Source organism: Panthera tigris, chromosome F2 (assembly GCF_018350195.1).
Source record: "Panthera tigris isolate Pti1 chromosome F2, P.tigris_Pti1_mat1.1, whole genome shotgun sequence".
NCBI classification, from domain to species: domain Eukaryota; kingdom Metazoa; phylum Chordata; class Mammalia; order Carnivora; family Felidae; genus Panthera; species Panthera tigris.
In genome coordinates, this window is record NC_056676.1 from 53,647,733 (window position 1) to 53,663,303 (window position 15,571).

The 15,571-nt window shown below is 37.4% G+C and overlaps 1 protein-coding gene across 1 annotated transcript in view; it reads left to right on the plus strand.

The window, feature by feature from the left end:
• Positions 1–5,715, plus strand: part of TRHR (thyrotropin releasing hormone receptor) — a 45,626-nt gene extending 39,911 nt beyond the window's left edge. The window contains exon 3 of the mRNA XM_042973319.1: positions 5,308–5,715. Coding sequence (XP_042829253.1) covers positions 5,308–5,715 — 408 coding nt within the window. The remainder of the gene's footprint in view (positions 1–5,307) is intronic.
• The last annotated feature ends 9,856 nt before the right edge of the window (positions 5,716–15,571 follow it).

Consider the following 15,571-nt stretch of genomic DNA (forward strand, 5'->3'; position numbering starts at 1 on the left):
GGGCCCCCATGATATGCCCCGCTATCTCATGCCTCCAGGTTACCATACACATCCAGTGTCTTCAATGTCTTCCTGCCTCTCTTTACCTCCAGATTTTGGCTTAGATGTCACTGAGACCAGAAAACCGTCACAAACCACCACTCAACCTCAATTCCAGATCAGGTACTCTCATAGAACCAAAACTTTTCTCTGTCTTAGGATTCATCACGATGTATTTTATCTGCCCATCAGATTATAAGGTATGTGAAGCCGTTGGCAAGGTCTCTCTGGACCACCGTCAAATCCTCAAGAGCCAGGACATTGACTGGCACCCAGTAGGGATACAAATGAATCTCCCAAATGAATGGATAAATTCCTTCCCAATCAAAAGTATGTTGTGAAATCCTTTTCCCTGAAGATTGTGTCATACTGTTTCTCAAGGACCTTCACATTCTGGTACAGAGGCTTGTAAAGAAGCAATCTTTCACCTTATCACATATCCCATATATTGCCCTAGCAAAAATGTCAATGCTTAAAAACAATGGCCCAAAGATATTTTCAAATTTGCATATTTGTCACTTTATTTGGGATAAGGAATAGCAACAAAACTAAAACTTCAACAACCACAGTGAAATTAATTGGGTATGAAAGACAAACACCAGGACATTTTTTCCTAGGTGTTTGCTTCTATACTAAATAAGAGCTGTTAAAATCCAAGCTATGGTTACACTAAAAACTTATGAATATTTTAGAAAGTGATTAAATGCAATAAAAAATTCTGGGAATTAACTAAAAATAATTACAAGTGGAGTTAAATGTATTCTCTATTATCCCACTGGAGATGTGTTTTCCATTTCATCAATTTTAGAAACATATTTCACTCCACACTTCCTTACATTTTTAAAAATATATTTATTTCAACAAAAACCGAAATGTATTTAGAACTCATTTTATTAATTAACCAATCTCCACTTAAAACAGATTTTTTAATATTACAAAGTCAAATGTTTGCAAAAATCCCCTAACAATATGTTAGAGAATTACAATCCAGAAAAGCATCATGGCTATATTTTGAAATAATTCTTTCCATGCCTGAATTTATTCAGCATTTACTGGGGGCTATCTTATGTCACACACCGTACTAAATCCCTGAGGACAAAGAAATTAATAAACTTACCCATGCCCTGAAGAAGATTACCATATATTGGAGAAGTGGACAGATATAGCTCATTGCAATAAAAAGTTTTGGTAGTGATGTCAAAGTTTTCCTGGGGAACTGTGGAAGCAAATGACAGAAATATTAACCTTGAAACATGTTGCTTTTCTCAAAAACAATGCTCCCTCAGTGACATTAAGTGAAAACAGGTAGGTAGTTATTAAATGTGGGTTCAATGTTTCACCTGACAATTATAGAGAAAAACACAAAGGCAGATGAAATTCAACCTTTAAGTTGGAAATTTAACAGCAATAAGTATTTGGATTTATACTTAGAAGAAGTTACAGGTTTAAGTGACCAGAATGGGGATAACCCAGTAGAAATCTCATAGTTCGAAATGCAAAAGACTTTCAGAGAGAGAGAGAGAGAGAGAGAGAGAGAGAGAGCGCAACGTATAAAGGAAGGAGCGTGGGTTTTGGCTTAAGTAGACTTAGGTTGAGTCACAACTTTGTCACTCACTACTCATGTAGTGTCCTTAGACAAATCACACAGATTCTTTAAACCCCAGTTTCCCAATATGCAAAATGGAGCTAACACTAGCTTACACATGGAGTTATTATAAGCATTAAATAAGATAATGTTTACGTACCTTTATGATGAGCCATCATAAAGAACTTAAATGTGATGGTACCAATCTCATCGTTCAGGAAGCACAGATTCAAATATCCAATGCTGAGTCCTTGGCAAGGAGTGGGAAGATGTTAATGAGTGTGAAGCAGTGACCTGATGTCAGAGAACCTGGAGTACTAGAGAGAAGACAAAGGCAGGGATGATGATGATAAAGATGATAATTACTGTAGCTCCCTCTGAAGCACAGAATACTTATCACTGGATTAAGTGATTTCCTAGGACCAATTAAAGTATTTACTTATAATCTTAAAAATCTTCTTAGAAAAACATTAGGCTTCAGTTAACCTCTTGACTGAGTAAATCCTTCTTATCTCTGAAAGAAGTCAGAATCTCTGGAATATTTTACTTGGTATTATATGAACCAATGTGAAAATTACACCATCTCATGGAACAACTTCTCTACCCACAGCGAGCAAAATATGAAGTGTTAACTCTGTGCACTGAGTCTGAAGAGAAGCTCAGGGTACAATGAGTGAAGCAGAAGAGGGGACATGGGACCATTCTTGGAGGGCAGGGAGAGCTTCAAGAAAGTGATAAGAGGCCCTAGAAGGGAGGAAACAGGAACCTGAGAGGAGGTGGATAGCTCATAGGTATCACTGCAAGGAAGTAGTAGGAGTTGTTCAAAAAGAGATTGTAATGGTTTAAGAAAGAAAGAAAGAAAGAAAGAAAGAAAGAAAGAAAGAAAGAACAAAAGAGAAAGAAAGAAAGAAAGAAAGAAAGAAAGAAAGAAAGAAAGAACAAAAGAGAAAGAAAGAAAGAAAGAGAAAGAAAGAAAGAAAGAAAGAAAGAAAGAAAGGAAGAAAGAAAGAAAGACAGACAAAGGCTATTTGTAGCCATAGATGATATTTGGAGAGTCAAGGAAAGAGACAGTTGCTATAGATCTGGAAAGAATAACAGCAAGAAAGTATCTACTTCCACAATGTAGGATGCAAGGGGAATTCCTAGCTGAGGCAAAAGAGATATGGCTAAGAGTGAAACAGAGCCCCAGTGTCAGAAGGTTAAAAGTGCTAGGGATAGGGGCGCCTGGGTGGCTCAGTCGGTTGGGGGGCCGACTTCGGATCAGATCATGATCTTACGGTTTGTGAGTTCTAGCCTCACATTGGGCTCCGTGCTGACAGCTTGGAGCCTGGAGTCTGCTTTGAATTCTGTGTCTCCCTCTCTGCCCCTTCCCCATTCACACTCTCTCTCTCTCTTTCAAAAATGAATAAATGTTAAAAAAATTTTTTTTTAAGTGCTAGGGATAAAAGGAGGTATTCCAACTCAGGAGACCCTGATGGATTCTATTACCAGGTATAGATTCTATTACAAGGTAGGGAGATGAATTTATAGTAGATACTGATGACAGAGTAGATGTCTAGATGCGGAATCTTTATTTCTACACTAAAGAACTTTAAAAAGCCCTCTCTGAAAACAGGATTCCCCTTGATGCCAGAACAAGATAGAGGCTGCTGGTATTAACTTCAGTAAAACAGCTGGGAAGTCTGGAGGGATGAGGAGGGAAGAATCAGTTCCTTCCATTTGGGGTAGTTTTCAAGCTCAGAACATCTAGAAGGTCTGGGCCAAGGAAGCTGAAAATTCTCAAACTCTGTGAGAGACTAAAAATAACTGAAAATTATGTATGTATGTATTTATTTATTTATTTAAAGACTTTTTTTATTTTTCAGTAATCTCTACACCCAGCATGGGGCTCAAATCTACAACCTCAAAATCATCAGTCACATGCTTCACCAACTGAGCCAGCCAGGCACCCCTGAAAACTTATTTTTAAATGTGTAAAGTGTTGCTTTAGAAGAAGAGCAATCAATTACCTTCCCCACCGAAAAGATAACCACAGCTACAATTTTAATATGCCCTTCACAGAATTGAAATATTGTGTCCTCTTTATACTGTCACTAATCAAAGGATAGCATTTTCATAGTGGTTTAGAGTTCCAAAGCCCTTAACATGTTCATTATTTTTAAATTTTATTTTCTTAATATCTCTATGACGTAAGTGAAACACTATGATCAGGCATATTTTCAGATAGAGAAATTGAAGTACAGATGAATGATTTCATTAAGGTCTTAAAACCACATAATATAGACAAAGCCAAATGACCTAACTCTGGGTCCAGGTCAAGCCCCAGCTGCTCACCGAGCATGAAGGTGAGAGAAGAATCTTCTAAACGATGCTCTTTGGTAATCTTGTCCCTGGGCAATCTTGGATATCAAGTCCATCCTACCTATTGTCCTAGCTCCTGTGCATTACTGTTCTTAGGAGTAGGGTCAGCTCCACGTAAAATTTCAAAGTTTATTTTCTCCATCTTGCATCTCCCTTTACGCTGAAGGAAAGTTGTGCAGTTGAGAAGGGCAAAACTTTGGATCTGGGCTGACTTAGATTCCGATCCCAACTCTAAGACTCTGCCATTTCTGCCAAAGTACTCACCAGCACCTACACGTTAGTTTTCTAACTTGAAAAATGGAAGATGCCATACATATTTGGAAGGTTTTCAGCTCTTTTTTTAAATGTGGGTTTTTTGTTTGTTTTTGAGAGAGAGAAAGCATGTGCGTGAGCAAGCATGGGAGAGAGAATCTTAAGCAGACTCCACACCCAGTGGGGAGCCCAACACAGGACTCAATCCCATGATTGTGAGTTCATGACCTGAGCCACAATCAAGAGGCAGAGGCTTAACTGACTGCACCACCCAGGCACCCTGTGTTTTCAGCTTTTTAAATGTAGTGACATATGCAAAGCAGTTAGTCTAGTGTCTGGCACATAGTAGACATTCAATAACCATTGGCTTTCTAAAAAGACATTTTCTCCTTTTCAAACTATTACGTTCCTCCTTGGATTTAAGGGAGCAATACTGGCTCCATTTTGCAGACAAGCTATTAGGTTAAAATCATTTCTCAGGGCCATATATAAGGTAAGTAAAGATGGGATTAGACCCTAGGTTTCCCAACACTTGTCACAGACATTTATGGTGGCCTGTGTCACATTCTCTCAGCTGGACTCTGATTGCAGCCATTGTTATAGTGGATGGTTCCTATTTGCAGGGAGCATCCTGTTTCTGGTGTTCACTGTCCCCTGTCTAGCTTCTCTGCCTCAAGTTTCTTTCTAAAGCCCCCAGGAGTTTCCAAGCAGGAGAATTCTGAATGTATGGACCAGTTAAAGCCCCTAAGGGCACTCCTCAACAAAAGGGAGATGGCAGCCAGTGGACAGATGCCAGGGCCTCTCTTTCCCTGGAAAGACAATCCTGAAATGCACAGTGGGAGCCATCACCCCATCTTAGCTTTCCTCTTCCATCACATTCTTTTTTTACCCTTAATCCTGCTTCCTGAGATGATCTCACAAATAAACCACCTGCATTTAAGTCCTTGTCTCAGACTACATCTTGGGAACTAATTGCAGGGGGGTGGGGGGGAGGGAGTTGTTTTTATTTTCATTTGTTTGTTCTGTTTTCATTTTGTGTTTGCAGTGCATTTCTCTTTATTTCTCCATAGGTCACCAAGATGCTGGCAGTGGTTGTAATTCTGTTTGCCCTTTTATGGATGCCCTACAGGACTCTTGTCGTTGTCAACTCGTTTCTCTCCAGCCCTTTCCAAGAAAATTGGTTCTTGCTCTTTTGCAGAATTTGCATTTATCTCAACAGTGCCATCAACCCAGTGATTTATAATCTCATGTCCCAGAAATTCCGTGCAGCCTTCAGAAAGCTCTGCAACTGCAAACAGAAGCCAGTGGAGAAACCCGCTAACTACAGTGTGGCCCTAAATTACAGTGTCATCAAGGAGTCAGATCATTTCAGCACAGAGCTTGATGATATCACTGTCACTGACACTTATTTGTCTGCCACAAAAGTGTCTTTTGATGATACCTGCTTGGCTTCTGAAATAACCTTTAATCAAAGCTGATTCATGAATAAGAAGAAAATGGACCACAAAGTAAATGAGAATCTGTGCCGTTATCAGCCCAAGAGGAAACAGCCAATACTTGTACGTGAAGACAGAGCAGATAAAGTCTTTGCCAACGTTCTAATAAATCCTGGCCCAAGATACTTTAACACATGAGAATGATTCATATTTTCCTTCTAGTATCACAAAAATGTTTCACAAAAAATGAAGCAGATTTGTGAAAGAGCCAAATGGTAGAAACTAAAAGTGAAGCTCTTTCCATTTAATTTGAGAAACTCACTATATTTCCTGGGGCTGTGAAGTTTAGATAAAATCTAGACATCGATTTAACATTATTCATAATAAATGTAACTTCTCAAACTCCCCCAAATTACTTGTCCATTTGGTAATTTGCAACACGTAAGTGTTTAAATGTTTGCATTTAACATTTCATTTTAACAAAGTACAGTGCTATTTCATGCATCTCTGAAACTACAGGGGAAAATAGAAAAAAAAATTGTTTATTGAGTAAAAATGAGATTTCAGACAAATATGTTCACTATATGAAAATCAAAAACAAATGTCATAATGCTTATAAAATTCTGAGATGATTTTTTTTAATTCAAGTACAGCTGGCACACAGTGTTACATTAGTTTCAGGTGTAAAACATAGTGATTTGACAGCTGGATGTGTTATGCTGTGCTCACCAGAAACGTAGCTACCATCTGTCCCCATACAACACTATTACAGTAACATCGCCTATCTTCCCTATGCTGCACCTTTCATCCCCTGGAAGATTCTTATGTCTTATAAAGTAGATGTCATCATTCAACTTTAATGGAAAATAAACCTCGATATAGCTGGAATTACAAGTTGGGAAGACATGTAGATTTCATTTTTAGATGAATCCGACTCTGAACCAACTCTTTGAACCTCCTAAATGATGGGTGAGACAGGAGAAATCTATTAAATAACTATGAAGATACAAACTAATGTGTGAGTAATATTGAAATGCAGAGACAGGACAAGAGAGAGTATTTAAAATAAGGTTTTACTCTTTCTCTAAAATTTTTAAGGAATAAAATCCTTTTTGAGCATTCTTTGTGTATAAACTACTGAGCCATGTCAAGCGAATCCTTCTAGTCAATCTAGCTTAAAAAGTTTGAAGCATGCTCAAGAGCTTTGTTGCTGTTATAAGTCAGCCAGAGTCTGACTATTACACTTCCAGATGAAGACTCCCCACAGAGCATTGTAGTCTATGGACTTTTAATTTGTCTGCAACCACCTTTCCTTCCCACCTGCTTGTCATTTGTAGATTTGGAAGATTTTTGTTGTTGTTGTTGTTGTTGTTGTTGTTGTTTTTATGCTAGTGATATTTTGTTTACAGATTTTAAGTCAAAACAATGCAAAAGTCTATCGGCTTTAGTTTCAATAGAGCTAAAACTTATTTCATCTCATTATTGATATCTTTTTCTAGGTATGACTTAGACCTGCTATTCTATTCCTGTGATTATGAGAGAGGTGTGAATGTGAATCTGTCCAAGACATAGTGTCAAGATCCTACTTTAATTCCTTCCAGATGACTCACCTACTGGTATTTGGTCAATCAGCATCTCCAAGTGTATCTCCTTGGTGATGGTTCAGTAATATTTCATTTTTAATGACACAGTCAAAAAGTCCTGGGTGCCCCATAGACTGGCATCTTCCTCGCTCCAGCCAATATTCCTATTTCATGGATTTTTTTTTTGAGACCTAATTGCTAATGACAATGACCCCTCCCCACCTTCTTTATGAAGAATACATCATTTCTCTGTTGGAAACTTCGGTTTTAAAATGCTGCTACATGGAGACTCTGCTATCTAGAGCATCAGAGCAGAATATGTTTTTGAGAAAACTGGCCTCATCTCCTCCAGGAAGACATTCTTATCCTGTCCCTGTATCAGTAAACAAATGCAAGAAAATGTCTATAGGAAATACACTAAAAGTCTATCTGTATGATACCAAGAAATCTATTTTAACTGACTTTTCATCCTGGACTAAATATTAAGCTTAGAATCATACGAATAGAAGCACCAGAGTGACCCAACCCCAAATCACACAGGCACATGTGCAGATGCATACAGACTCATACTCACGTGTGCATAAATTGCTTAACAGAAGGCATTGGAATATATTAGCTTTTTCATTAGGGAAAGGAGCTGATATCATTGAGCATCTACTGAGCATGTCTCAGGCTTGCTGGTAGGTACTTAAACCACATTATCTTCATCACAGTCTCACTATAGCTGTGATTTATTTCTCTGATGCTAAAACCAAGGATCAGGGATTGATACAGCTTCTCTAAATTGTGTAGATACTGAAAATGAAAAATGTGTTTCTTTTTTGTTTCTCTTTTTTCAATCCAGCATGCTAATAGCAGCTTGTGAACTGATGGCCTAAATAACTAAACTATATATATATATATATATTTTTTTTTTTTTTGCTAAGTGGTAATATTAGATGTTGAAAAAAAATTACAATTAGTTTTACATGTTGTACACAGAACACAATATACTCTGCCCACCATTGGAAATTTCATTGATGAGCTCAGTCTTTCCATTTCCACTTTTAATAACCTGTTAGTTTTAGACCACATGGGACATTCAAAAGAACATAGTTCATAGTGTTTCAACTCTAAAGCAAATGTCATTATGAAATTAAATGTTCCCATGCAATTTCCAATAGATAACTGGGTTTACACAGAAAAGATATGACTTTCTAAAGTATTCTTTATCACACCGTACTAAATCATAAAGTATTTCCATAAATCATAAAAACTTAATACACCATCAAATGAAAAATAAAGAACTTGAAAAAAATTGCTCATGCAGGAGAGCAATATTATTAAAGGCCTCCCTTAATAAAATCCCTTGGGTTATTTTATTACTTCCAATTTCATTAATTGTTGAGTGTCTTTGGTTAGATCTTGCACCTGAGGTAATTAGGTAAAGGTCACAGATTACAAATAAAACAAGCAAACATAAATTACCTCTTAAGATTTCTTCCATCTGTATTGGGAGTGTATTTCTAGAGCTTAACTCCAACACAGGTATTTTGAAGAGAAATGAGAGAAGTCCAAACCATCGTCACCTTTAAATGGGCTAAGTGAACAGAACAATACACCTTGAAAATATTTCAAAACAAGTGGCTGGTTTGAGCTACATAACTGGTAAAGCAAAAGGAAAACTATGGCCGTAAGGTTTAGTGTGACTGAATCTTAAACTTGAATTCTATAATTCTCAGCTGAATGTGTTGGAATACTAAGGACAATATGACTTAGTAAAACTGAATCCAAACACTTTTGGTCTGCTCTTAAAGATTGAAGGAGTTACATCACTATAAACTGTTAAATCTATAAATTTGATAGAAGAGAGAAAGGATTAACTTTTTGGAGGAAAAGCAGATTTTAAATAGTCTACCAATGATTCTGTGAATTCTATAAATACTGTAGTCAGCATTATTTTTGTCTCTCAACTACAACTCACAAAGGAGTTGGAATCTTCATGCATGGAATAAGGAAATTCAATGTGAAAGAGAGAGCATCCAGAAACAACTAGTCAGCCCTAGGTTCAAAGAAAATTTTTTTTCAAATGTTTGGAATCACTCATTTCTCTTGAAGGAAGCAGAGGATGAAAATCTCTTGCAATTTATTTTTTTCTTATCTTTAATTGTCCACAGTAAATAGTCATCCAAACCAAGATTTGGCTGAGGGAATGTAAGTGTTTAGAATAATACTCATGAAAAAGTCTTACAGAGCTCTATAGTAACAAATACATTTTTCTCTCCTCCCTTCCTCCCCGCTCCTGCCTATCAAGTTTTTGTTTCTCCTAAAAGATGACTTTCCTCTGAACAGGCAATTTCATCGGACTTTATTTCATCGGACTATCATCCAAGACTAAACCTGGACATGAATTAAGTGAAAGTGTAAATATTCTTTCAAATATATTTATATGTAAGAAAATATCTTGTTGTTCTGAACACTTTCATGAGATCATGTTTCAAGTATGGAAAAACTGATGCTTCTGACATTTCTAGTTATGTCCCCATTTTCACAGTGGGGCTCAGGTGTGGTGTTGAGATGCTTGATGTGGCTTTTTCCTCACAGAACCAAGCCGAGGTTTGACATTTCAGAGCTGCAGTGAGAAGCCAATAGTGGCTTCATAAATGAAAGCTACTGCAGGAATTCGTTTAAGGGAACAAACGGCTCTTCCTATTCTTAAGGATCTCACAATCCAGTGAGGAAATACAAAACCAATGTGATATCTCAAGATATAACTGTTGGCAATATTTAGAATATGAATTGGAGATGTCAGAAATGTTTTTTTTAAGAAGCAGTTGTTAGGATACTTTATGTATTGTGATTCCGTTTTATGAATTATATTTAGAAGTATCAATTAGTTTAAATGTTAATTTCATTGATTACACAGGGGGAAAAAGGTCAGATAAGGCCCTAGTAATTTTTTGTTTATATGTTTGGTCTATAAGAATAATCTCAAATCACTCAGCAGAAGATCTCATTTACAAAGTTGCACATTGGGGAATAGTTTTGTTTCTGAGATGGTTAGCTATCTGATGTAATATAAATCTTCATGGTTCTAATTCTAATATTCAAATAATCTCTTTTGAAAAGAGTAGCTGTAAATATTTGTCTACAGTGTTGTTAGGCCTATTTACATTCTTCTACACCAAATACATTCATGGAAAATCCAATCTGGAGTGAATGATTTATGTTCTAGAAATCAGGTCCGGAAAAATAAAGGGGCTCAGTGAAATGGTACAGCTGGGACAACACATTGTTGTAACTGTCAAATCTGGATCCAGCAAGAAAACAAAAGACAGTTTTGTGGCCAATAAAGAGCAAATTCACATAATGGTTGCCTGTATGACCTCATGGAGGAACATCTGGGTCAAGTCCATACCACAGACTCTCAACTAGAATAATGGAAATGAAAGTACTTTGAAAATTATAATAGAAGGATGGGCTAAGCAGTGGAGCTGGCTAGAGCTGCAACTTATTTGATCCCTGAAGCAACATTCATAAGTGATTATTTTGTTCCTCTCAGAATAATGGACCTAACTTTTGTTCATATGACTTTTCTTTGACTTGCAACAAAGAGAGAGTATGAACTTTCTCAAGAATGTTATGGACTGATACTGATAAAAATGGAGACTTTCCACAATAGAAAAACAGGGGTGCCTGGGTGGCTCAGTCGGTTGGGCGGCCGACTTCAGCTCAGGTCATGATCTCGTGGTCCGTGAGTTCGAGCCCCGCGTTGGGCTCTGTGCTGACAGCTCAGAGCCTGGAGCCTGTTTCAGATTCTGTGTCTCCCTCTCTCTGACCCTCCCCCGTTCATGCTCTGTCTCTCTCTGTCTCAAAAATAAATAAACGTTAAAAAAAATTTTTTAAAACAAAATAGAAAAACAGATACAACATGGCAACAGAATAAGAATCCACCTAACTAGAGGTCTGAATTCAGAAGTCAACAAGAACATTCTCTATATTTCTGGAATGACATTAAATGCTCCAGTGAGAAGCCAAGTGTTCACTCCATAGCCAGGAATAATAAACCATTCCCACTTTGGTACATTTAAGAAGTACCTGGAAACTTATCTTAAAATGCACTTTATTTGGCCCTGCCCCAATAGATTCTCACTTATTAGGTGATTTCAATGCCTGTAGTCCCCGACCACATCTTGAAAACCACTGAGTGCTGGTCCCTCAGGTAGAGCCTTCAAGGCTCTTACTTATTGCACAATTCTTAATAAACAACTGCATGGAAAATCTCTTGAGAGTAAGCCTATTTCATTTTTGTATTCCACAAGTTATTTAGACGTGGATGATGTCTCTAAGTGTCTGTTAAATGGATGAACAAATCAATGAATCCCAAACTAAGGAATATATTTTAAAATCTGGTGATGCCCAATTTGCCTATAAACCTATCCTCACAATAAGATAACTAGTTCTATTTGGGTTTTTTTGTTTGTTTTTAAACAGTTTTCCTTTCAGTGAAAGGCACTGCATTAAGTGTATTAAGTGTACTGGATCGTGGTCAGAACAATCCCTTATATATGCATAATGCTTGAAATTTCAGTAGCACTTTCATGTCCTAATTTAATAATTCTCCTAATTTAATAATGAAAAATTAAGAAGGCATACACATTGTCTTTGTCCCCAGGAGATTATAATTTAGTGACAACATATGAACAAAGAAATACATAAGAAATACTGAATATGTAATTGGAAGCCAAGTTTATGATTTCAGACTATAAATAACTGAGTGCCTCAGAGGAAAAGGGGCCTCAGTGGGACTTGGATTAATTAAGCAGGACTTTGGAAAAAAGATAGGACTTCTTTTAAGGATACATTTGATTTAGGTCATTAAAGGAAAAACGGTTCACATGGGAGAAATAAGATGAGTGAAGGCAGGGAGACACAATAGATCTTAGAGAAGACCTCTGGACATTAAGGATAGATATCTGAAGCAAGCCCATTTTCAGGGGCGCCTGGGTGGCTCGGTCGGTTAAGCGTCCAACTTCAGCTCAGGTCATGATCTCACAGTCCGGGAGTTCGAGCCCTGCGTCGGGCTCTGTGCTGACCGCTCAGAGCCCGGAGCCTGTTTCAGATTCTGTGTCTCCCTCTCTCTCTGCCCCTCCCCTGTTCATGCTCTGTCTCTCTCTCTGTCTCAAAAATAAATAAACATTAAAAAAAATTGAAGCAAGTCCATTTCCTAAGGGGTTAATCAAGGAAAACAGCTAGTCCTTTATATTTGCCACCACCAATAAAGCCCCAAGTAAGGGGAAAAAATGAATGAAGTCAAGTTACTTTTGGTGAGAAAATATTCACCCATATACTATGAATATGAATATGGAGGGAAATAAAAGCTTCTAGGTCAGCACTGTTTGTTTTCTAAACTTTGTGAATTTCACTATCTATAGAAAATATACTACACTGTCTCATAGGTGTTATAATTCTAAAGGTGTTCTTATAGTCTTGATATTCCAAGTGAAAAATATATGTGTATACATATGTATTGTTTCTATATCATATTGTCACAATATATAAAAGTATTTATACCTATGTATATTATTCAAGGGTCCGTAACAACTCTGGACTTATCAAATTGTGATAAACATAGAGATCAGAGCTAGCTCAGGAACCTAGGCCCTTCACGAACTTAAGCTTCAGGATTAAATATAAAATCAAAAAGCATGTACTGCTTAGCTTCAGATTACTTCTGACAACATCAAAGACCCGCATGTTGCTTATGGTGTGCTTCTGAATGTACTGGCTTCCTTCTATCAGTTTTAGAAAGTTATATGCTGACTCGCTTCGTGGGAATTAACTGCTGTGTCCATGAGGGACAAAGACTCTTCTATAAGAAAGTGCAGTATTATGTGTGCTGCTGTGAGAAACTGTGTGTGTGTTCCAATATGTGTACTGTGAACAATAAAGAATCAAACTGAAAGATCTGGCTCTTTAGCTTTCTTTTTTTCCTAATTATTTAATTTTGGGTGTAACTTAAGCCTAAACCACTTGCGTAGAAGACTTCATTTTAATCCAGTGGCACTCAACATGAGCACTGAGGTTTGTTTGTTTGTGTGTTTGTTTTGAGATGATTATAAGTAATACACAGACATTTCCAATTTTAATAATAAGTTTAATGTGTATTGGAATGAATAAATATAACTACCTCATCAAATTCATGATGTCATTCATATTAATGAACTCACTTAATGTTGTTCTAAGACAAAAACCATAAGGGTTAAATAAGCTGAAGTTTGAGCAACACTGTTGAAGTAATTCTTTCAAATGTCTCTGTCTCTTTTTAAACAATAGCAAAGTAAACTCAAATACTTGTATGTTATTGTAAAGCAGATTGCTCCATTACCTTTTGATTCCAAGTAATCTCCAATATATGTGAAATAGGGCAAAAATACACAGACTATAAAGTTCAGTTCTGTGTGAAAGTGGGTTTAGTTAGTCCCTGGAGCCATCATTCTAGTAAACAGACTCCATTTGATAAAGTTCATTTGGGCATGTAAAAGGAAATGCTTGATGAAGTCAATCTCAAGCTTCGCTTGAATGACCTCACTCTTCCACACTTGAAGAACACGGGGAAAAGTAAATAAAAAATATCCTTGAAGCCCGGTGGCACTCAGTGAACAAAAGAGGATTCTTTGATTCTCTTTATTCAATAATAAAACACTGTTGCTACCACTAACACTACCTACCTTTCAAAGTATTTGTTCTTATATATGATGCTTAGTACTTGCATCCTATGTAAATTTTTCTTAGTCTCTCCAGGTAATTAGTATAGTGGGATTATACCAAGTAGCATATTCCTCTTTCTCAGAACTCCTGAAAACGCTGTAAAAACTCAATGAGGACATGTGTTTGCTCCCTGTGGTCAGCAAAGTGCAGTGGCTAGTACAGTGCCTGGCATAAAATGAATGCTCCACAATATCTATTAAGGGATGTATATGACTGTGTTTATTAAAGAACTAAATTTAACGAAAAGAAAGAATTTTATACCACAGATAATACCTATTAAGTTTGTAGGTTGCATATACACCCTGAAAAGTCCCAGACCTCCTAAATCTCAAACACCACCCACTTATTCATGTTAATCTTAAAACATTCAGGTTCATGATTCAATACTGTTTCCTCTGACATGAAAATCTACTCATTATTCAATGTGTCTACCCCATAAACTCCACAAAACTGCCAAATTTGCTTCTAGATTTGTTATACCAGGTGAGATAACGTAGATGAATCTGTGCAAATAGATCTGCTTTGTGGGTAGCAGCCACTTGTGAAGCCTTGTGTGCCATCTCCTCTTTAGCCCGTGTTATTTCAGCACAGCTGTGGCGAACAGCTCCTCACACAAGGCTACTCTCCCATATCTAGCAAACCAAGGTGACTGCTTTTCTTTCTTTTTTTTTATTATGAAATTTATTGTCAAATTGGTTTCCATACAACAACCAGTACTCATCCCAACAGGTGCCCTCAATACCCATCACGCACCCACTCCTCCCTCCCACCCCCCATAAACCCTCAGTTTGTTCTCAGTTTTTAGGAGTCTCTTATGTTTTGGCTCCCTCCATCTCTAATCATTTTGTTTTCTTCCTCTCCCCCATGGTCGTCTGTTAAGTTTCTCAGGATCCACATAGGAGTGAAAACGTATGGAATCTGTCCTTCTCTGTCTGACTTATTTCACTTAGCATAACACTCTCCAGTTCCATCCATGTTGCTACAGAAGGCCGTATTTCATTCTTTCTCATTGCCGTGTAGTATTCCATTGTGTATATAAACCACAATTTCTTTATCCATTCATCAGTTGATGGACATTTAGGCTCTTTCCATAATTTGGCTATTGTTGAGAGTGCTGCTATAAACATTGGGGTACAAGTGCCCCTATGCATCAGCACTCCTGTATCCCTTGGGTAAATTCCTAGCAGTGCTACTGCTGGGTCATAGGGTAGGTCTATTTTTAATTTTTTGAGGAACCTCCACACTGTTTTCCAGAGAGGCTGCTTTTCTTCGTCACAGCCTTCTCCAAAGCTGTGGAAACTACTCAGCTTGAGCATAGGTAGCCAAGGATTAGAAAGGAGTTAATGCCTCTTCAGTGAGGGACAAGAAATGATAAGGGAAAAATGAGGGAAACAGTGAGAGAAAAGAAATGATGGATACATGCTCCACGCTCTCTTTTGGTGGAATATTTCTGAGACATCTTCAAAATGGCTCTTTAGGTCTTCAGCATGGTGGAGCCTCCATTCTCCTTATTAGCAACCAACTCAGAAACATACCCTTCATTAACTTTTCTGCCTTCCTTGTCC